At 34.9% G+C, this 24,935-nt stretch overlaps 1 protein-coding gene across 7 annotated transcripts in view; it reads right to left on the bottom strand.

The window, feature by feature from the left end:
* LOC121417423 (plakophilin-4-like) overlaps nucleotides 1-24,935 on the bottom strand; it is a 90,629-nt gene that overhangs the window by 38,242 nt on the left and 27,452 nt on the right. For 6 of the 7 annotated variants that reach the window (XM_041611125.1, XM_041611123.1, XM_041611127.1 and 3 more), the window contains 5 exons: nucleotides 15,944-16,099; nucleotides 15,432-15,544; nucleotides 11,491-11,607; nucleotides 2,305-2,366; nucleotides 1,911-2,002 (listed from right to left, as the gene is read on the bottom strand). In XM_041611125.1, the coding sequence (XP_041467059.1) occupies nucleotides 1,911-2,002; nucleotides 2,305-2,366; nucleotides 11,491-11,607; nucleotides 15,432-15,544; nucleotides 15,944-16,054 (495 nt within the window). In that variant the 5' untranslated portion in view covers nucleotides 16,055-16,099. The remainder of the gene's footprint in view (nucleotides 1-1,910; nucleotides 2,003-2,304; nucleotides 2,367-11,490; nucleotides 11,608-15,431; nucleotides 15,545-15,943; nucleotides 16,100-24,935) is intronic. The other variant, XM_041611130.1, reaches the window with a different exon arrangement.

Genomic DNA, 24,935 nt, shown 5'->3' with positions numbered 1-24,935 from the left:
GTAATGAGGACAAATGCTTTACCACAGGTGCGCAGTGGGAATCGAACCCGGGTCATCGGAATCTGACACCCCAGCTCTACCGACTACTGTTTTGAGACAATGATGACTGATTTGAGACAGTCACTTTAACATAGTGCAAGATAAGAAATGAAATTTACGCTCACATTTCATGAATTCTTAACATTGTAACTGTATCAGGGTACAACATGCTATGGTTTGACAGGTTTTCATTTGCATTGACAACAGATTATTCCAGATTATTCCAAATTTTATCATTCAGACTTTTCTTTTTAGTCTCCTATTTTTTGTCTCACCTGCATGGCAGAGCAAGACTATAGGCCCGCTTTTCCAATGATAGCGGTGGCAACAGCATCGTCAACAATGAAATCTTAACCAAGGTTAATTTTTGAAAGGTCACTTAACATTGACAGAAAATGAACCGAGTTCATGAAACTTAAACATAAGAGCAATCACTGATCAGTTTTGCATGAGTTTCAGGTCACTTGATCAAGGTCAAAGTTATTTAAGATCAATTAACTTAGTATTTCATTATCATATGAATGGAGTTTTTGTGAATAATTATTCATCTTTAAAGGGGAATGAAACCTTTGGAACAAATAGGCTTGTGTAGAAGCAGAAAAATCAAAGAATAAGAATAAAAAAAAGTTTGAGAAAAATCGGACAAATAATGAGAAAGTTATGAGCATTTGAATATTGCAATCACTAATGCTATGGAGATCCTCCCATTGGCATTGCAACAAGGATGTGTGATGTCAATGATGAACAACTTTCCCTTTGGTGGACTATAAAATACCCTTAAAATGTCTCTTTTTGCTTTTTCTTATGATGATGCAAACTCTTTATCCATGATGTATTCTTAAAAAATATGTATTACATGCCCTCATGTAGAAAGAACACATGATCTATGGATAGATGTGATAAAAGAGGCAATTCAAGTGAAATATATACTTAAGTAATGGGGAGAGTTGTTCATCAGTGACTTCACACATCTTTGTCGCATTGCCAATTTGCTATCTCCATAGCATTAGTGATCGCAATATTGCTCATAACTTTCTCATTATTTGTCCGATTTTTCTCAAAGTTTTGTTGATCTGTTTCTTTGATTTTTCTGTTTTCACACAAGCTATCTTGTTCCAATGGTTTCATTCTCCTTTAAGTTGTTTTGAAAGTAAGCACTGCTTCTATATTGAATCGTGTAAGGCAAATCTGCCAGAGGCAGTACACTTGTTTTTTTTTTTAGATATTGTCAAAGATGAACGGGTGAAAGTGAACCAGGAGTTAAGACTAAGAGATGAGCTTGACATTGACAAGTAGTCATAATCTGAATCAAAACTGGACCAAAAAAAAGGTCTATTTCTGTCAGGGATATGCTCTGCTGAGAATTCGTCTGGTTCTGCAAAATCCCCTCCGTCAATTGGTGGAAATTTATGCCGGAAAATAGCTAATTTTGATGACAAACAAATCAGGTTCTTCTACGATCACCGTCAGCGCAACTACAGCTGAACATACATGTACGAACGTGCCAGCCAATTCGCTGGCGCATCCGTTCGCTCAGCTGTAGCTGGCTGATCCTGATCTGTTTTGTCATCAAACTTTGCGATTTTCCAGCATTATTCTCAGAAAGGTGGCAAGCTGATTGCATTCGATATTAATTTATCTTTATTTCTTCCTTTTTCCCCGATCAAAAAGCAAAATTTAGGAGTAATCGAGGAGGGTACGAAAATGCACCCTTTCTCCATAGACGATGTAGTCAAGTGGCGGTTGTTTGCTCGACCATTACGAGCCCAATGGCCGTCATCCATCCGTGTAGGAGGACAAGAAAAATCAGAAAATGTTGAAAAACTCCTCCGAAACAGCAGATTTATCAGTCTACTATAAAACATACTTACCCCTGCATCGTACGGATGAGGAGCATAGTCTCCGCCCCCATACGGGTCATGTGACAGTGATCTGGTTGTGTTGCCGTATGGGCTGGCATATGCTGTAAAGAAACAAAAGACAATCAGAAAAACGGATGAAATATTAAAAATGTGTTCTTACACTGTATGAAACAATACGCATTGGATAAAAAAAATATATATATAAAAGGATATCCAATCTACTAAGATAATTGTTGTAAAACAAAACAAATAAAAAGTTTGATATCTGAGTGAAAAAAGTGAGTTTTAGAATTAGAATGTTTGATCGGTGATACCACGTAGGATTGATGATATTTAGGAAATCCATATAGGCAGAAATCTGGTATTACAAACACTGAATTGAAGTACAATTTGAAGTACTTACGATCTGAATACTGTAGTGATTCCATGTTGGGATCTTCGACGTTCCTCTCTCCTAATTCTCTTCTGCAAGATACAAAACAACATTAATTAAAATTGTAACTGCCTATTAAACTACACATATGAAGTAAAGCTTTGGGTTCAATTCACGGCGCAGGCCTACTGTCCTTGAGTACATTAAATAACATACAGAGCATTTTTATATACATCACATACACGATAATGTATTAATTGACACCAATATGTGCACATGTTTTGTAGAAAAAAGATAAGAAAAAATATATCCAAACTATAAAACATGCAAAAAGAAAATATTGACACAAACATTTCGAAAGCAGCACTGTATATAGGCAAGCAAAATAATTGAAGATTTAATAGAAGGTTAGTGCTCATAAGTTGTTAGGATCACAGCAAGTCAGAACATCATGGATGTACAAGCATCGTAGCATGCATACAACTTTTCTAATAGAACACTGATGCCAACATTCACAAGTATGAATTGTACATGTATGTAAATATGGTGTTTTAATATTTTATTACATTTTACTCATGGATGTTCTAAAATGGTGTAAATCTGTTTTAACTGAAATTGAATATATACTGAAATGAATTAAGTACTGAAATGAATCGGAATTTATGCTTGATTATATACTTGTGGCACTGACAGCCACTGACTTCAAGTATCATACATGATTTTTTAAAGGAAGAAAATAGACATAAAAAATAAAGCATGAAAATGTATTGTATTTGTAAATGCTGTGCATGGGATGAACATGGCATGCAGATTTAACGCACTGAACAGAACAAACTGAAACAACATGAAAAGCCAAGGCAAAAAAAACGAAAACAAAACCAGGAGAATCCGCATTACAACACAAAACAACAAATGAATAAATGTCAATTCGTACTGCTATCAGAGTGTTTAAAACAGCAAGATAAATGCATGTACCAAGTTGTGTAGAAGGCCTATTTTCACACCTACTATAGAACAGACAAGTTGCACTTTCACATACATACATGTATCATGCGTAGATGTGCAGATGAATATTAGAACAAAACATATCATACTCCGTGGCTTTGTCCTTTACAATTCTGCGATTGGCATATCAACAAGGGTACACCTGTAATAGCACACAGTATATTTTCATCTTTGTATATTTATCTTTCTGACTCAACCTTACCAGCAGTCATGTCTCAAGAATGTGCGGTTCACATAACGACTGCACAGAGATCATGAGAAAGTTCAACCCTAGAGGGACTCCATGACAAAACATCTTTCTCATTTACTTTGCTACTTCTAGGAGGTGACAAAATATTTTGTAACTGCAACGACTTGTAGATTTACAAATGTGTCAATGTTTATAACTGCAAAGCATTCTTTATATTTTAATTGAAGTAATGATTTTTTTTTGGAGGGGAAGGGCACAACAAGAATGATTTTTATAGTTCCTCAAAATTCTGGGTAACGTAAAATTGTGTAAAATGTAGTGTAGGCCTGTAAAATGCACATATGTGTGTACCTCAATGATAAAAGCCTACACGGACAATTTAAGGTTCACATGAATGTCTAAATTTCTTTACCTTCTTGAAAACATTCTCTAGATAGACATAATCATTTCATAATTTGAGGACTGCAAGGAGGGCGGCACCGAAATATCGCTGATTTTTATTGCTTCTCCGACTAAAGGTAATGAAGTACCGGTACATGTACATAATCAGTTTGTATCTCAACAATGTATAATTTGTATGTTTTTGTGAGATCTCTGCAGAAATATTTTGTGTCTTGGGCATGCTTAGCACTATAACAAAAGAGGGGGGGGGGGTGACTTTTGGTTTTTCAGTTGTATTGCTGCTCTTTCAACTTATAAAGGTGATGAAATATCTTGCAAATTTGTTTTTTCACAGATGTAGATCTTTGTGAATGTTTAACTTTGGGCTAAAAAAATGTTATCTCTATATTACAAGCTACTCTAATTGGTGATTAAAGCGGATATACTTCACAAGAAGGACCGCTCAAATATCTGCAAAACATTTTCTCATACATATCTGTTTCTCCTGAGAAACAGCTGGGGATAAAAAATATTTTGTAACATTGTATCTTTATTATTCATAGGTCACAGTTGAAATTTTGGTACAAGACATCTTCCATCTATGAACAGATAATAGCACCGATGAATGTGTAGGCAATAAGAGTAAAGGCAAACAGTCTCTAAAACAAGATCTTTAAAGATAAATTCCAGTTCTGGTAACGATCTCAAAATGACTCTTTACAAAATCTAATAATGACCACCCAAGTGTCTGTTTGTATGAATAAAAAATATGTGCCAATGGATTCTGGAAGAAATTGTGTAATTGCTGAGAAATAAGCAAAATAAGCGCGGATTCGGTCACTTCCGTCGGGTCTTTATTCCAGCAATAATAATACACTGTCCCACGTGTGCCTATCTGTGTTGGTGATTTTCAGTGTAAACATTTGTCAGCGTAGATTTCAAGATTTCACAAAGTTCAGTTTATGTAACTGTACCAGATCTAGATCCCCGATGATATACTGACAATTATAAAGCCTGGTTTTACAGACTTTCTCATGAAATCAGTGTTTACTGCAACTACTGGCATTTCTCTTTAACAAAATAAACATTATTGCTCAAATTTGTATTGCATTTTATGATTTTTGCGAAGGAATTTACCCTCATGCTAAAGCAATAATGCTTCCCTTTTTAGAAAACTGACTTTGGCACAACATTATACTTATTCTTAGAAATGAAAATAGTAGAATGGTTTTCAAACTTTGAACTTTGTAATGATGAGGAAGTTGTTAAACAAAAGTCATAGAAAAGTAATAGCCATCATTGAAAATCTGTTAACTGAAGTCCCTATTGCTAATATGTACAGGTAGTCTGCTGGCACAGACCCTAATTGAAAGTTTGAAACTTTGATCAACAAGTAGGTCTCCAAGCAAAGACTAGCACATACCAAACTTGCTGTTTCAATTCCTGAGCTGGAGGGTGTTCAGTACATGAGTAGGCTGCACATTCAGACCCTTAAAGTTGAGTGAAGGCTTTGCACAGCAGACTAGTATATGGGCTCAAGGAAAACTGGATGTTTTCCCTAAAATGATTATTCAATAAAGTCTGTCATTTTCAATTGCCCATATTTACAGGACTGTTTGCATCATTTTGTCTAGTTTTGTCTAGCAATGACATTTTATCATTTGAAAATTTGACTTCACAAACTAACTTTTTCTCACATCATCTCTGCACGTCTCTGCTTGTATATCGAAAATATAATTGGGCTGCGTTCAATGAGTAAATGATTCGTAGAGTTGCAAAAAGAAATGAAATTTGAGGTGCATCAGTATAAATTTTACCATGCCACCTATATTCAAGTCTCTTTTTAAGGGCTAATATACACTTGCGCATATTTAAAGAAAACTTTAACAGCAATACTAGCAATCAATAATATTAGCTTTTAATATGACAGCCACATCAATCATGGCATCATGTCCATTTAAAAGTTTCGTTTGCCTATTCACATTTTGTTTGCGCCCTGGCAAGAGAGCAAACATGCAGTATTAAAGGTATTTGAGAAGAGGGTTCAAGGGTCGAAAGCTGAAATTAAAAAAAGGAGAGGCTCACTGGAATATTTCGCCATAATAGGACTTTATACTTTTTATACAAAGTAAAAACGCTGTTTAAGATTTTATACAACGCTGTTTACTATATGAACCTTACAGTAGTTGTTTAACAGTTTAAACAATGATGTTTAATTTAATGAAGATTAGATATTGAAAATTAAACTTTGATGTTTAAGATTTTATACATCTGTTTAAACAATTACTTTAAGGTTCATATAGTAAACAGCGTTGTATAAAAAAATTAAAGTGTTTTTACTGTGTAGGAGGTACTATTTCACTATTGCTTTTTAAGAAGAACAAGAAATATATAAAATGATGATCATCATGATGATAATAAATTGGACTTGTATCATGTCGAATCCAATCTGTAGAGTGCTCCAGAAGCTTTTCAAGAAATCTTGAAGGAGATAGAAGAATTGAATAGAAACATTTTTACACGTTTGTTTTTCTTTCTTAAAGTTTCAGAAGTTAAACATTTTCAAGTGTCTATGGGAAGGCAGTTCGATAAAGGGCTGTTCTATGAGGATGAGTGGAAAAATGATCTTTCTGTGACGCAGATTTGCTCTTACCATTAAATCTGCAAACTTGAAACTCTTAGGATAACAGAAATCTACTCAATTTTTGCAGCAAAACTCAACATAGATGTACATGTAGAAGATGTATGTATTGTTTGTTTTAATTTGTTGTTTTTAGCATCTATAGACCTACATGTTAATGGGTCTGAAAAAGTCTTCATTTTTTTAAGATAAGTATCCAACTCACAGAAGGTTGAATTATCGAGACTGTTGTGTATCTCATGGGTAAAGTAATTCCTTTCTGATTCTCATTATACAGGATATTAAATTGCATTGAAGTCCTGAACTAAGTTTATTCAAGGATTAACTATCAATATGAACAAGGCCACTCAATGACATAATAGTGCAAAGCAAACCCTTCTTTAGCTGACAGCTGAATTGTGATAGATGTGTTCATACAAGACATAATCTCCAAATAGCAAATTACAGATTATCATAATATGAACAAGGCAAGGTCTCCTCTCTTGAAATTCTGACTAATATGCCGTGTGAATAAAAAATGTGAAATTAAGGTTTACATGACATCCTGAAGGTATTTGTCCTTTATACTCTTTCAAACCTACTGGGAAAACGGTATAATTGCAGTGATATTGTATTCAAGATGGAGAGATTACATGTATTTGTCGTTTTCTTGACTCAGGATAATATAAGCCTAATATTTTGATGATTGTGATACCCCCAACACCCCCCCCCCCCATTCGCATTTGAAACAAGATTCAATGATCTTGTTTTAGTACCATGGACCTATTGTGTTTTTTTACATATGATCTGTCCCAATATATGATATTTGGCAATTCATGCAGCGTACAGCCTAATGATAACATGTAAATTCACATATACTCTATAAAGTGATTAGCAAATGTATGGTAGGGGGTCCTAAAGCTACGCGGGTCCTAAAGCTACACACCACTCATCGCGCATGCAGTTTTCAATGGCAAATGCGCACTCTGTGTGTGGAACTGTGACTTCAGAGTGATGAACAATTCCTATTAATTTTTTTCTACAGAGGCTGCAGTAAATCTCTAAATGCAGAGAAAACCAACTACTGTTAGGGAGTTTGGAGTTATATTCGCTTTAATTTCATTTTATCCTATAATAATTTGAACATATTTTGGAAATTGAGGCACAGGAAATATTATTTTTTTTTGCATGGTAAAGCGAGTGGCCATGCGTTTTAAGTTGGGCCCGCAAATAGGTGGTATCGTTACATTTGCACGACAAGCACAGAAATAATTAATGGTATAAAACTTGAAATACATGTGCTACATTGGTATATTTGGTATCATATTAAAGGGAATCTTTATACCAATTACTTAAAAGAAAAAGAAATACTTGAGATTACTTCGTTTACCAGTAATTAGCAATTATGTAACATCGATTGGCCATTTTTGCATGGTGGTGGACGAGGGGAGCATGACGAGGGGAGCATAAATTTTCATTTCATTAAGAAACTAAATGTGTAACATCACATTACCTAAATATGTAATAGTTTTGGGGCTCACTAGCTTATTCTTCAATCATAAGTGGGTCAATTTTGAACTTTTAAGTTTAAAGGGTACCTAATTAAGCTAATTAGTATAATTAATTGATGTAAAACATAAAATTAACATGATTGAAATTGTGACTGTCTGATGTATAGGAAATGAGGAGAGATAAAATACAGTTGTGGGTTACACCTTGAATAAAATTTAGAAGCTGCATAAATTTCAAAAAGAAAAGCACAAACTAATTAAAGGCTTCAGAGATAAATCAATCTATTGTTTTAATAATTATGACCTCATGGTTTCAATATTGACAGCGTAGACCGATAATGATAACTTTGTGTCAGAATCTTCAGATTACTCTGGTATCATAATAGATATAAATACACCTTTTATGCAAATTTAATCAATGAAAACTTGTTTGTTGCAATAAAGTCCTCATCTGATTCTATTTACTCTTTTCTTAATATTACATCACACTGCTTCTATAAATCAGTAAATGACACATATTTGGCTGGCACAAAAGTGTTCAGAGAATATTTTTCCAAATTATAAAAAAAATAAACAAAAAACTACTTGAGAATGAAACTGGTACAAAGATTAAACTAAACAGAGGCAAATGTACTCATAGAAATATGTTCTGTGCATAGACATTCAATTGACACAGTACCAAGAGACCATGTCCTGCAGAATGTTGAACATGAGGGTATATTTAAAATATAACACTCTAAAATAACATAATCAAAGTATTTTTGCCAGGTGTCTGGATTTATTTATAACTTGTCAGTTGTTTTTGTTCACTCTAATCTAATAAGCTAAGCAGTAATGAGAACTTTTCATTGTGCATTCACATCTTCCTATATTTATATGTTAAACCTGACTCTCAGTTGTCAACCTGTGGTCCACCGGTCTTTGAGCCAAGAGGTGACAAATCCCACAATTTGAGTCAAATGAAATCATTTTTTATTCATAATAACCACAGTAAATATATTATAATATACTGGTTAGTGTTTGCAAGTGTATTTATGCAACTAAAGGCAAGGCTAATTAATATTTTAGGGGGTAAATCAAGCATTGATACATATTTACCCGCAAAAAGTGTGATGTGAAATTTGGTCTTAAAAGATGATTGCGCCCAGTTATTTTGGTAGAGTTATCCCCAACAAGTTATATATCACTGGAAAGGTCTCACTCTAAAGAATTGAAATATGCATGTTATTTCCCTATAGGGTGTAAAGTTTATCTGATTCTCAGATTTATTGGGAAGTATGTTTTTTTCAGTTTTCCACATATTTTGACCTTTAACTTTTTATGACATTACCCTATGCCTTTTCTGATTCCATTTTTGAATTCCTCAGACAATTTCCTTTTAGAATATATATACTTTTATGGGTAAAGGATGTCAAACATAAGAATATAATACAATTGTATAAAATGGTGCGATTTTCGAGGAAAATTTGAGTTGTAACGGAAATGGGCCCAACTCAAAACACATGGCCGAGTGCGTAACTTCAGGACCCCTTCTACATCGGGCGGCGAAAATCAAGAGGTGTTCGAAAAACACGACGGGATTTTCGTATAAGTGAGTTTTGTGATATTTTCTACTTGGTTAATGATCTTTAGAATGTTTGCCACAAATTATTGAAATATAATTTGTTGAAATATTAAAATTGGGACAGTTTTTATTTATACATTCAACAAAGAGAAAGGTCATGTATTTGTATTGGATTTTTACCCAAAAAAATCAGTATTCACACTTTGTCAAAAAATGTGTCTAAATTTTAAATGAACTGTTATAGCAACAACTGTTATAGAAACATAGCACATGACAAGGTTAATATGGGAACAGGGCAACATTCTAGATGTTGGCCTACATGTATGCATTATATATCAACACTGCACACTGAAACACAAATGGCATGCAAATGTGAACAAGGTTTACATACACACACTCAATGGGGCATTCACGCTTCAATATGTCCAGAGACAAACAATACAAAATATGAACAAGGCCAATGCATGAAACCTTTGATGAAAAAGGCCAATAGATGTGGCTTTGAATGAGGCCACCTCACTCTGCAAATATGCAATGTAAACACAACATGCTACAATGCACACAAAACGCAAATAGTCATGTTTTACGGGTGCAGTGGAATATAAACCCATTCACAGGTGTATAATTGGTGCATCATTTGAATGGAAAGGTGAGGTCATGAAAGCGGATAATTTGTTAAGATCTGTTTTGTGGGGTTTCGTTTTAATTTGAATGGAGGAAGGTTGTTTGGAAGGTCAGCAGTTTCCAAACAGTTTATTTTATGAAGCAGCTCTGCTCTTGAAGAAAAACAAGACTACAATGCATACATGTGTATGTAGATGCTGATAAACATGTAGTATTTTCCCAATTTCACACATAAAGAACTTTTAAAAACAAAACATTCTATTCCCCCCCCCCCTTCATTGTTTCCGAAATTAATCAGTTACAGCATGTTCTTTATGCAATTGCTCTTCTTGTTTCTTTCTAATTCTACTTGCTCTTCTGTTTTGTTCTCTTTGTCCTTTTTCTCCTCGCTCTTGTTAAATTCTGCCTACATGTATACTTGTATATTTTTCTCCTTATCCTGCATCTCTTTGTATTCTTTAATTGTACACAATCTGGTAATTTTGTTTGTTTATTTTGCATAATTAATATGTCTTATCTTTTTTACTCGTATTGATTCTATAGCGTTGTCTTTTTCTTTTAATAGTTCTGTGATTCTGGACATAGATGTTAATGTGGTATTGAACATGATTCGTCTTCTGACAATTTTTGTTTATCTTGATATTATGTATTAATTTGGTGCTTGCGTTTTTGTTGTTATATTGTGCACTACATATGTATACTATTTCCATTTAATATGATTTCAATCTTTTATTTATCATTTTATTTCATATTTTATGAAACAAGCAATGAAGCAATGTAAATACATGGATGGCATGCAATCACAAATCATTGAAACAGAAAGTGAAACCCAATCTACAGAACATGTATTAATAATGACTGTTCAAACAAAGGTTATTACAACAAGTGCATGCTGAATAAATGTCACACAACACAAAAAAATAGCACATTGCTAATTAAGCCTGTCACTCTAACAAAAAGTTGTTTAAAGTTACTTTTTGTAATTGCTTAAACTTTTTAAACAACATGTTTAATAACATTAAACAGTTGTTTAAAAAAGTTTAAACAGTTGTTTAAAAAATTTAAACAGTTGTTTAAAAAGTTCAAAAAGTTGTTAAAAAGTTCAAAAAGTTGTTTAAAAGTTCAAAAAGTTATTTAAAAGTTTAAAGAGTTGTTTAAAAAGTTTAAACAATAGTTGTTAGAGTGATAGGATTATTTAAACATGTGTACAATTTTAATCAGTGTTTTTACAGTGAAGCTTTATCCAAAGAGTTAATGGACGTATTAGAAAGAATTCCAAAGAATGAAATCATCTAGTAACCATGACAACCACACCACTTACAAACAAGAATCAAGCAGATTAGTGGAAGGCACGTCCACCACGAAGCTACTGCCTTCGTCCATATGAGACTCTGTCTGGCCGGCAGAGCGCCGCCAGGAGAACGAATCGTTTGTCTCGCTGTAGTGATGGATGCATCATGGGAAGGTTGCGACCCGGGGGGGAGGGGCAAGGTAATAGGAAAGAGGTAATACAGAGCAAAGCATGCAGATAAATAATAGTGACTTAGAGGGGAAATTCACCCTGAAGAAAAGTTAGTTGTAAATAAAGCAGAGAGAATAATGAATATTGGTGAAGGTTTGAGGAAATTCCTTAAAAGGTTTAATAAGTAGTTATAAGAATATGAAGTTTTGATTGTGACATCATTAACGAGCAGCTGCCCCATATGTTATGTATAAATATAAAATCCACAAATTTCAATTTTGTTATGGTTCATGATGACTTTTTTTATCTTTTTAAGAACAGATGTGAAATGATTTGTCTATTGTTATACTTAAAGTACCATCAAAACTATTTTTAATTTTCTAACAAAATGACATTTCATTGATTTTTTACCATTTGCTATGTAGGAATGCTGCTCCGATATGACCCCACAAATCAAGAAATTAAAAATCTAATAACTTTTATCTTTGATGGATTTGTCTCAAAGACTCAAACCTTCTGCAATATTTTCAATTTTTCTGCAATTTGTACAATAAACTTTTTGTCAGGGTGAATTTCCTCTTTAAAAGGCCCATTGTGAAATAAAGAGTTATGTTATACAAGTCCATGTAGACCTACATCAGTACACAAAATGTAGGGGAGACCAGGGTTAGTTGGAACATGGGGTAAGTTGAAACATAGTAATTTTCTTTCAAGCCTGTAAAATAACTTTATGCAATACTGCCCTCAATTTATTGCTATTAATAATACAACAGTGTTGAATCATTATTGCAATAAATTGAGGGCAGTATTGCAAAAATTTACATGTATGTTACAGGCATTTAAGAAAAGCACAATGTTTCAACTTTTCTCATGTTCCAAATAACCCCAGTCTCCCCTACACAAAATAAACCATCTTCCTTTATGCTATTTAATAGACAGCAGCTTTGCCCACTTTTGTTCTATTTTATCACAAGTTCTATAAAAACCAGTACAAATATCAAGGGGATAGAAAGAAAATAATATCAAAAAGCATGGATACCATTAAGAATAGAAAAAATAGACCCATGTAAATATCAAGAATGGGACTTCTTGTACACAAAAAATGGGTTTTCTGCGATGAAAAATATTTGAAAAGTCTGAATTTTTTCATCCTTGACACAGAAAATAAAATACATGTAGTGTGGTCAAAAGACTAAGTCAGAAGTTTTGCAAAGAAGAAAATTGAAAGCTCAATAAGTTCATTCCTTTTCATTATTTTGTTCTTTTTCTTTTTTTTGTGGGGGGGGCTATTTTCTTCTTCCAGAATAAGTGCTGCATCAAGCCAAGGTCTACTTTCTAACAACTAATTTGCCGCCAGTTTGAAGAAATGTTGACTTGATAATGAGGAGAGTGTAGAATTAGTCTTCCTTGCATTCCCCAGTAATCAATTATTTTTTTTTTGTACAATGCATAATTTCACCAATTGTTAGATCATTGTTAACATTAGAATTTCCTTTGGTGATATTAGCAAGTATGAATATATTTATATATAGGAATATGAAACTAATATACCTTTTTTAGTTTACTGTAAAAGGGCCTGTTACACCGTGAAACATATATAAATTCCGTCCAAATTTTTTAGGGTTAAATGAATAATCCTTACAAATACCAGTTCATGCACTATACATACATTCCATTCATGCTTTGGGAGCGTGCAAGACTGAAATACATTCATGAACTTATAATCAAAGGGTCATATACAAGTCACCGAATAAAGCATATAATAATAGAATACATGCCATGATAAACGGAGGTATTAAACAGCAAGCAAACAATAGCAAAGGCATTACAATAAAACATATTGAAGTTCTAATACTAGTATAAATCATCATACATTAAATACATAGTGTTGTGCTCAAAAGTTTTAATAGTGAATTTGATAACAAATGGCACTCCTCCGTGTTGAGTGTTGAATGTAGACAACAACACTACAATAGGTGGTTTCAAACCGCCTCGATCACAAGAACCCCCGTTAAATTACGAGAACTTTTTAAGGCTAAAAAATTCCCATTAATCATTCCTGCATTCACACCGCCCTGAAACATACCCTTTCGGGATAAGTTCCCAAAGTTACAAGCATGCGCAGTACGGTCTGATAAGCAGGCAAGGCGCGAGATTCAAAATCACTAGCCCAGCAGCCACCCACCCCGCCGCGCCCAACGACACGCTAGGCTAAAAGTTCCCATAAATTGCTTTCACATTGCCAAAATACCTGCGACCTTGGAAAAATCCCTGCGAAAGTTCTCGTCATTTCGCCAAGTACCTACTATTTAGCGGGTATTTTCTTTCGAGGAAATTACGCGTAGTTTGCTTTCACATTACCAAAATACCTGGTATTTTCTGATCGTGGTAAATTTCCCGATCAGAGAATACCTGGAACTGACGAACTTTGAGGCGGTCTGAAACCACCTAATGTTCGGCAAGCTCAGAGAAACACACTTCACTGAATGTAATACCTTATCACCTGACTTTACAATATCTAAAACATGGTAGAACTTGAACACTTTCAAATGTGTTTATTTTCTGGTGGGGCTCACTATCTTTTGAGCACCACCGTATGTATATTACTAATTCTGATTAAAGTGATTGGTTAACATTTGTTTGACTTTTAAAAAATCTGAGCTAGAAGATCACACTTGCCACCTGTGTCTGTTATATGTTACCAAAATGAAGCCCAGAAAAAAATGCGTTCGAAAATAATCATTTAGCGCTTCAAAAATTGAAATATAAAGTGACCGGAAACACCATCTTAATTTCATCCCATACACTTATGTGTACTATTTAGGTGTCTGTAAGATGCCTATTTACAAAATCGGGGTTCGCCTTGTAGTTTTAGCTTTTCATTCCCAATAATGGTTGTTTTCAGGGTTTATTAGTTCTAATACATGCACTTGTACACACGTTTCATCATGGTTTGAGAATTTTTTAAATCGGCTGCTCACAAAGTTAAACAATACCTTTAAATACAGGTATAACTTGCTGAATAATCGTCCTAACTAATTTTTATGAATGAAACTTGACTCTAGTAAAGCTGTCTATTCCTTTTACAGGTGTCTATTCCTTCTACTGGTTAGGCTGATAATAATCAATTATAAAAATAAATTCTTCCATTTGGACGACAAACTGAAGCACAATTTTGTGCATCAAATGTTAGAATAGCTTGGTCAGTTAAATTAGACACCGCTACCATTTGAAACAGCTCATATAGGCGTTTGAAGGAACCAGGCCAATAATACATTGACTTCAATTGGGCTAACTATGTATTCATTAGGTCATATCTTTGGGCCCTATGGACCGATTCCCACCAAATTTCGGTTGAGGGTTTTTTTATCATGCTCTACCAAAATATGGTATAAAAAGCGATGAAATGCAAAAAGTGAAAATCTATGATGTCAAAATTGCTTGAAATATATTAATTAAACACCACTACCATTAGAAACAGCTTCTATATTGATTCCTGCTATACTGGCATAATCAGTGTGTAACAAACTCTGATTGGTCTAACGAGGTCTCATTGCAATTTATTGCAATCTACAATGTGCTGCACTCAACCCAGGTGAGGTAAATGGGTACCTGGCAGGAATTTATTCCTTGAAACGCAGCGCGCGTAACAGCTGCACTGCTAAAGCCAGGGTAATTATTCTGCATACTGTAGAGCGCTTAGAGACTTCTGACAAAGTAAGTATTAAGCGCAATATATAAGCAAGTATAATTATTATTTAAGTTAATGAAACGGTTCACCTGATTGGTCAATACCTTACCTGATACTATTCAGAGTAGCGGTGTCCGAGTCGACTCTGCTACGGTTAATCTGATTGGCCGCAATCAACTTGTCGGCCTCAAATTCTCTGGTAAGCTGGGCAAACTGGGCTTCCTAGAATATGTTGAAAATTGTATCAAAGGAGATAAAGAGGTGATTGATTGCATGCAAATAATAATTCAAAATTCATAACAAATTTTAGTACTTTTGGGGGGGGGGAATCTCAATGGCAAACTCCACTTCTTGACATTTATCAATTACAAAATTTGCGATTATCCTAAGCTGTAGCTATATACAAAAAAACAAATAATTTTGTTTAATATTTTTATATCTTTTAATACTATTTCCTTTATGTTATGCAAAATGTATAATGTATGATGTATTATTTGTATTGATTTGATTTGTTCAGCCCATTTTTTAAAAAACAAAATGAGAATTTCTTAAATCATAACGAAGTGAAATGGTCACTTTAAAAAACTCGGTAGAGGCTGGCAAATGCAAATTAATTCTTACCTGTTCTTTGACTGATTTCAGAATGGTATTTGGGTAGTCCGAGCTATAATCGTGGCCTTTCTGCGACGAGTAAGTCAGAGTTTGGCTGTTCCCATCGTCCCACCCGGGCATTATAGAATTGTGTACAAATCAGAGTACAGTTCTGGGAGCAGCAAACTGAAGAGAAGATATATAAAGACATAATAAATAATTAATATGTAGAAAGTGATAAAGATGGTAAAACATGACTAAAGATGTATCAGGCAGCAGTTTCACAGCATGATTTAAAATGGTAAAAAGGAAGTTAAAAGATATAAATTTAAAATAGACAAATAGTACATGAATGACCAAATGGATGAATGAATAATTGAAAAAAATAATTTATTGAATAAATGAATGAATGAACAAATGAATAATCAAATGAATCATTCAATTATAGATTGATTTAATAATCAATTAATTGACCGAATAAAAAGATAAAACAAATGTATGAATGAAGATTTTTTTTACCGGTAATCAAAGCACATTTATGATTGTACATGAATGAATCATTAAAGTAATAAATGAATGGATGAATGAATGGATGGATGGATGGATGGGTGGACAGACGGATGGACGGACGAACGAATGAATGAATCAATCAATCACTCAACTAATCAATGGATGATGAATGAATGGATGAATGAATGTGATATTGAACAAAAGAATTATAAACTTACGAGTAAATCAATATAATTCAATAGAATTCCTGAATAAATACAAAACTTTTTTATCTCAATATCATGAGAGGAATGTAGTGACTTTGTGCATAATAAACAAAGTGGATGTGACACTACACAGAATATTTCATCACATTCTGACCAAACGTCATTTGGCTCCCAAACCTGCAATGTGCTTTACCCTCCCAACAACCTTCCAATAATGTTATTCCCGAACCCCAATGAATTTCATTTGTTTATATGTTCACTGTCAAACGTGTATAAGCACTGGTAGAGATGGATGACTGGGAGAGACAGGCCAAAACATCTGTTACCCCTGGATCAACCCATCTCCCGTCAAATAAGATAACTCAATCAAGCAATTATTGCCAGGTTCATACTGTTCCAATACAAATGAATCATGTCGATTTGTTGCAGGATATTATGCCATTTACAGTATGAATAAGTGGGACTAAATGAAAGCAGTTAAGGCCATCAAAATGAAGCCATAGGATCTAGACTCCAGCCCAGGATCGAGGGAGGGGGGGCTGATTTTTCAATGTGTGGACTTTGCAAAATGAACCCGTTATATTGTTAAAAATCTTGCTCCAAAACTCAGAGAAACATGGTACACAATGTCTTTTTTGTCATGATACATGTAGGTTCAAATAGAGGCCCATCTCCAATTCCTGCATCATGAATATACTACATGTAGGCTGTTGTACATTGAGTCATTTTTTTCCAATTTAGCCAATTATAGTACTTAGCCTTTCAATGGAAGCAGGTACAACAGATTTTTTTAATGTTTTTACAAACAAGCATGGTGCTCACCTTGCAAAAGCCTCCCCCCCCCCCCCACCTACTGCCCCATTCACTTTTCACTCAGTTTACAATCACCCTGAATGTACATGTACTGAAGCTTTTAAAACATGGTATGAACACAGATCTGACAAGATAATTCAATCATCCAATTTATACAGACATGTTCACGCTTGGGAGTTCATTGGGCTAACATCCTGCATTCCAAAAGAATTATAATGCCTCAGTGTTGCATACAGTGTACGTGGCGACAAGACATTTGCTCGGGCGACAATTGCTCCAGGCTTTACTTCTAAGAAGATATAGGGTTAGGTTTAAGATAGGGTATACATGTACTATGAAAGCCAGGGTTGAAGTTGGTCATTCCATTTGTGAGTGGAATCGAGGCCTTTATCAATTTCAAGCTCTTAGCTTAAGATGGAGGTCTCCCACATTTCAAAATGTATTATGTGCATAAATGTATATATAAATATATTCATTTTCTGCTAGTTGTTTTAATGATAAAAAAAAATTTATCAGGTATAAATTTATTTCAATTAGATTGTTAGAATGTATATGTGCATATGTTAGTCATTATGTCATAAGCTTGTTGTTATGTTATGCTAGTAAAAAATGAATACACTTGTATATACTTTTGTTATTGGAATATGGAAATAAATCAAATCAAATCAAAATTTATAGCAGATCAATTATTGCCAGATCAAATGTTATGGAACCGTCTACAGGGGCCCGTTGCAATTACCAAAAGTTACCATTAGGTGGTTTCAAACCGCCTCGATCACAAGAATCCCCATTAAATTACGAGAACTTTTTAAGGCTACAAAATACCCGTTAATTATTCCTGCATTCACACCGCCCCGAAACACATCCTTCGGGATAAGTTCCCGCAGTTACGAGCATGCGCAGTATATGGTCTGATAAGCAGGCAAGGCGCGAGATTCAAAATCACTAGCCCAGCAGCCACCCACGCCGCCGCGCCCAACGACACGCTGGGCTAAAAGTTCCCGTAATTTGCTTTCACATCGCCAAAATACCTGCGACCTTGGAAAAATCCCCACGAAGGTTCTCGTAATTTCGCCAAGTACCTACTATTTAGCGGGTATTTTCTTTCGGGGAAATTACGCGTAGTTTGCTTTCACATTACCAAAATACCTGGTATTTTCTGATCGGGGTAAATTTCCCGATCAGACAATACCTGGAACTGGCAAACTTCGAGGCGGTCTGAAACCACCTATTATGGTAACTTTGCCATCCAAGGGTAACTTGCATTTATAATCCTTGATTTTGATTGGCTGTTAATCAGCATTATCATGGTAGTTACCAGTGGATGGCAAAGTTTCCATAGTGGTAAAGCAACGGGATCCAGGACGTATGTAGCTCAACTTCATTGAAAATTTGAAGTATAAAGAGGATGGATAGGTAGAAAATAATGTGAAATTGAGAGGAAAGGGAAATGCATTATCCTCTTACAACGTAAAACATACTTCCCAAAGAATGTGTGAAATCCTTGTCTTGTTGAAACAAGCATATTTTTTTGCCCTTTTTTTATTTGACAATTCACTACAAATTAGTGAGTGTGCGACATGTATGTGTATGTAGTTGAATTGGATATTCCTTTGTTCAGAATGACAGATGAAATATCAATCAGCAGCGCCTTGTTCATTCATTAAGTAATCAGCCATGGATGTCTTGACAAAGACATAGGCCATTATTAACATGCCAAGATGCTTGGGTGACATCAAGTTTGCGATAAATACTAGTGAACTTGTGGTAACGATCTCATTATCTCAAAATGAGTTGGACCAGAATCCAATCAAATCACCAAAATGTTTAGATATCAAAATAAAAAAATATGTGCCTAATAGGCATGTAGCTCTGGAAAAAAAATGCTTACTTGCTCAGAAAAAAAAGTACTTATGAATTTTAATGAAACCTATGGATCCAGCAAAATTAGTAGCAATGCCATCCGGAGTAGACGAGTAGGCAGGAAAACAAATTGGCAATTTAATCAGAAACATACATGTATATTGTAGGCCTAAACTGCCTAATGAACTTATCATGGATGAGAACTCATACATGTACATGTACTTGACCACTGCTATGATAGGGATATCATGATGTTGATCTGTTATTGTAAAGGATATCTCTGCTTAGGAGATCACTTGGTCTGGACACCACATGTTATAACAGACATATCATGAACTGTCCATTAGAGGTCAGTCCCATTCCCACCACTGAGAAAGGGTAGGCCTGTACTACAAAATGTAGAGTGGACATGTAGTGCCCTGCTGTCTTGTGGATGTGGTCCTTGATGGAGGTATGTGTACAGGGTGTGTTCAATGCCCAGTTTCAAATTTAAAGGACAAGTCCACCCCAACAAAATCTTGATTTGAATAAAAAGAGAAAAATTCAACAAGCATAACACTGAAAATTTCATCAAAATCGGATGTAAAATAAGAAAGTTATGGCATTTTAAAGTTTCGCTTCATTTCACAAAACAGTTATATGCACATCTCTGTCGGTATGCAAATGAGGAACTGGTCATCACTCACTATTTCTTTTGTATTTTATTATACGAAATATGAAATATTTTTTTTATTTTCTCATCATTGTCATGTGAAATGAAGTTTCATTCCTCCCTGAACACGTGGAATTCCATTAATTTAACATTTTGTGCTTCAGGCAAGGAGGTCCTAATCGTCAAATTCGTAAAAATTGAAATAGTGTATAATTCAAACAATAAAAAACAAAAGAAATAGTGAGTGAGTGACATCATCGACTCTCTCATTTGGATGTAACTGGCTCGTTCATATAACTATTTTGTTGAAAATAAGCGAAACTTTGAAATGTCATAACTTTCTTATTTTACATCCGATTTTGATGAAATTTTCAGCATTGTGCTTGTCTGATATTTCTCTATTGATTCAAATCAACATTTTTCTGAGGTGGACTTGACCTTTAAACAGCAACATGTATCATGACTGAAATCTCAGCATTGATCGTGTTTGTGTCCTGTGTTTTAAACACACTGTACACAAACACAATCAGCGCTGCACTGTTCAGTATAGAAAATACGAAGTTGCTTTTATGTTGATGATCTCTAAATTTCCCGCTTTCATTAGCGCAGCTTTATTTCGCAATTTGACCCATCACAAGAAAGGTCAATATGGCACCTGCTTGTGTAGGCGTCCACTGTGAGAGCAAATTTAAAGACGTTTCAAAACTCAAACACGTTCAATGTCGCATTCGCGATGCGAAGGTGATCGCGTTGCATCTTTTTCGACATTTAAATTTCCCCCAAATCGTGATTTGAAACATGTTTACTTTTCCGAATGGGAATAGAGGACACTGAACACACCCTTTGTTTCTTGTTATATCTGTATTTTGAAATCACTTTTTCCATCACGATTCATGTTGCAGTTTATATTTTGAAAGCGACATTGAACACACCCTTAGTCACTGGACTCTAAAAGCAACTTTGGGTTAAAGGGCAGGCCAAAAAATGGGGGGGGGGTGAGCTACTTTTGTCCAAGGCCCCTCCTGAGTATTTCAGGTATACTAAAAAAAATTTCAGGAGTTTCTGCATTTATTCATAAATCCATAATAAAAAATTGATACAATAACAATGACATAAATGAGTATATTGTGTGACAATCGAAAATATGAATAATGTATAAGGCTGAAAAATACATAAATGAAGCATGTAAAATACATGTAGTAAAGTGGGTAAAAATGCAGGGGCCAGCTATAATAAGCAGGTAACTGCTTGAAACAATAGCAGCGATGAGGGGGGCTACATGGGAACCGTAATAGGTTATAAATAGAATTCAATAAAATGATGTCACAAAAGAGAAAGTATAAAAGTTTATTGAAAAATACTTAGAACTGTTTTTTTTTGGGGGGGGGCTGAAATCCCTGGGTCCCCAAGTGATTTTTTTTCCTACACCCCTCCCTCAATCCAAATAGGAATGATGTCCATAATAATACTAGACATCAACAAGCTATTACCTACTCCTCAGCTTATATGTCACATGTAATAGCATTACGCCTGAAGAACACGATGATATGAACGTTTCAACAGCACTCCGCAATTACACGTCATGATGGCCTCTTTATGAGTGCTACTATTCACGATCCCCTAAAGCTGAACTAGAAGCTGTTCACATTGACATTTCTTTGGCGTATCCCCTTCCTTTGAACTTACCGGAGTACATTCATATTGTACATGTACATTGTAGTTATCATTTTTTTTCTTTCTTTTTCACTCGATTTTCTATTGTGCCAGGATTATTTCATTGTTTATTGTTTTTATCAGCGAATAAATTACACAATTAGTAGTATTAAAATTAGTTACTATTCCTTTTTAATAATTTAAAATATTTTAGTTTGATTAATATTACCATTTAAGTACCAATATTTGTTTATTTATGTTACTAGGTATTGTTATCTTTGATTTAGATTTTGACTATATTTTCATGTATGATGTGATGATTTATGTTATTCTTTATGTTTTCATCAGGTCATTGATGAAAAACAGTTTTATACTGATCTTTTGTACCTGATTAAATATGTTCTAATAAATAAATAAATAAATTTTCATTCTGTTAATTTCTCTTTGCCAAATAAACAATACAAATGCATATGTCCTATAATCTATTGGCACTTGCTTGAACAAATACCCCCCTCCTTATTTCAATAACCACAGAGGCCTACTTCAAAAGTGGACCTTCATATTTTCACACTGACTCGATTGTTCAGTCACATTATAACTGAATGATAGGGCTCTAATTCTGTAGGCCCATATGTTTGTAATAGCTTTATTCTACTTCCACTGACATAGCAACAGTACCTTGCATAGCCTCAGGGACTCAGTTTTATAATTATGAGGGGAGCAATAAATAGCTCTCCTAGATCTTTTAAGGAGAGCGGTGGAGGAGCACTGCAAAAAGCTCTTCTTCAACATACAAGGGGAGCTTTTTGTCCAATTAACAAAACAGATGGAGGAAATGTACATGTATGTACTATAAAGCTACAATCAACAACCAAAGGAAGTATTTGTAATCGTTTTACAACGTTTTGTAATTAGATTGTGTGTTATCAAAACCTGTTTGAGTTAGGTTTTTACTTTGGCTTAAAGTTAAGTCACTGAAAAAAAAATTTCAGGGGCTCCATTTTAATTTTTTTTGGATTTCGGGGGCTCTTTTTAAATGCTACTTTTTTGTATTTTGAGGAATACCTGTTCACTTATTAATGATTGCATTGAAGAAGCTTTTGTTCACCTATGGATCCCCCATTCACCCCCGCCCCATTGTTTTAATAATGCCACCATCACATCAATTGCAGTGCTCTAAACTCTATTAAAAGGGAGTTGATCTTTGGGCCAGTACAAACTGCTTTACCTCATGTGATGTCTCCCCCCCCCATTCCCTCCCACCTACAATACAAACTGGCAATGTGAAGAGACCCATCATCTCGGTGTAAGCATACATTCATGAGTTAAGATGTTTAGAGAGGCCCTCCTATCATATTGCTATGTAAGGAGATGCTATTTGGCCCCCAGAGAAAGGATGCAAGCATGCTACCACACTGCATCTACATATATCTTAGAGGCATTATCATCACCTGATCGACAAGAGTCACGACTTAAGGCACAAATCGTCATGTCAGGAAGGCACTAGCAACCACACTTCCACGCACCTCACCGGTGCAGAAACGCCCTTATACAATGCCCAAAATGTGCACTACTGAGGGCATTTCTGCGTGCATACAAATGATACAATGCGCATAAGTGTGGTACTTATGCGCATTGTATCATTTGTATGCACGCAGAAATGCCCTCTAATATGTTTGTTTCTGCACCGACAGACGAAACATTTAGGTATGTCGACTGTGCTCAATTCACACTGAACCAACATTGATCTCCACAGTATCTGTACATGTAAGTCATCATACATATTCGAGAGAAAGTATAAATTTTACAGAAAATAAAAGAAAATGCTGAATTTGCATGACACTGTGATAGACCACTCTTTCTAAAGAATTTCCATTGAAATTGTGAATTGTGTCATCCACAAGTTTATATATAAAGTCCCTGTAGTATATAAGATTCTTGTCTTTTTTTTTACTCATGAACAGATTTTAATATGAAACACCCACAGACTCTATTTTCAAGCCTACCGTACAATCCTATTTTTTTCTTTAAAATTTTGAAGGAAAAAAAAAACATAGCCATAATCATCACTCTTTGATAAAAGTTTTTTAAAAATCCTATGTTTCTGGGAAAATTCTACTTTGTGACACCTTTCAAAAGTTTCAACTTAAAACTCCTACAGGTAAATAGGATAAAATTGTAATTGTCAGCTCTGTACATCAACCCCATTAAAATGCAAGTTAACTTGACCTAAAAAAAGTCTGAATCCACCCGCATTTCTCCACCATGGGACCGCACCTTGTCTACACCTGTTCTTGACGTATTCCTTCCATACTGAGACAGCAGAGCATGATGGGCATCCCGAGCTGACACTAATCAATACCACTAATGTAACCCACATTAAATGCACTGTATCTGTTTTACATTATTGACAGTTCAGGGGGCCATTTCATAAAGCTGTCACAAAGTTAAGAGTAAGAGGCCGTTCTCACTACGTTCCTAAAACTAGTTTACTGGAAATTAGTTAAGTGGATACTAGTTTAATGCGTAGTGAGAACGGTCAAAGCGGTCTTGGAAGTGCGCCTCAAAACCACCTCGGGATGTAGTATTCAAGATCGCTTTGCCTCGTTAAACTGGCTTTAGCGTAAGTGAGGACACAACCGTTCTTCGGGAAGTGATCTTCGCACATTTTGAGCGCGCCACTCCACACGACAGGTGTAGATTGCCTATTTTGCGGTTTCAAATTTCGTGCGAAACGTGTCACCCCACTGAGAGCATTTCCATAGCAACAAGAGCGCTTTACGTGAAGTGATTTTGAAAACCACTTTCGTGTGATCAAGTGGGAACGCTAGCAAAGCGATCTTCAAAAGTGGTTTCCTGAATCGGTTTCCAGTAGAAAGCGTAATGAGAGCAGCCTTTAACTTTCACAGGGTTCCCAGGTTTTCAAGAAAACAAAATTCACTGATATTTCCCTGATGAAGCTTACAGATTCCCTGATAATTACATTTAAACCCATTCCCAGTTTTGTATGTTTTCTATAAAAGTTCTTGCAGTGAATTACATGTATTTCCAGTATAAAAACAATATGTAAAACAAATTAGTTCCACCATAAACCAGTGATTCAATGGATGTTATTTTGATATACAATTGAGAGTCTGACTGACTACCTTGCTTTTGACTTTTGGTCCGATCAAAATTATCTGATTTATTCCCTCATTCAAGGCATTTTTCCCTGATTTGAGGTATTTTTTATCAAATTCCCTAATTTTTCCCTGACTGGAAAAAGTAAAATAATTTTCCCTGATTTCCCTGATGGGCTGTGAACCCTGCTTTAAGAATGACTGGT

The sequence above is a fragment of the Lytechinus variegatus genome, chromosome 6, assembly GCF_018143015.1.
Source record: "Lytechinus variegatus isolate NC3 chromosome 6, Lvar_3.0, whole genome shotgun sequence".
In the NCBI taxonomy this organism is placed as follows: domain Eukaryota; kingdom Metazoa; phylum Echinodermata; class Echinoidea; order Temnopleuroida; family Toxopneustidae; genus Lytechinus; species Lytechinus variegatus.
The sequence above is the reverse complement of the archived record's forward strand: the minus strand, read 5'-3'. Positions and strand labels throughout refer to the sequence as shown.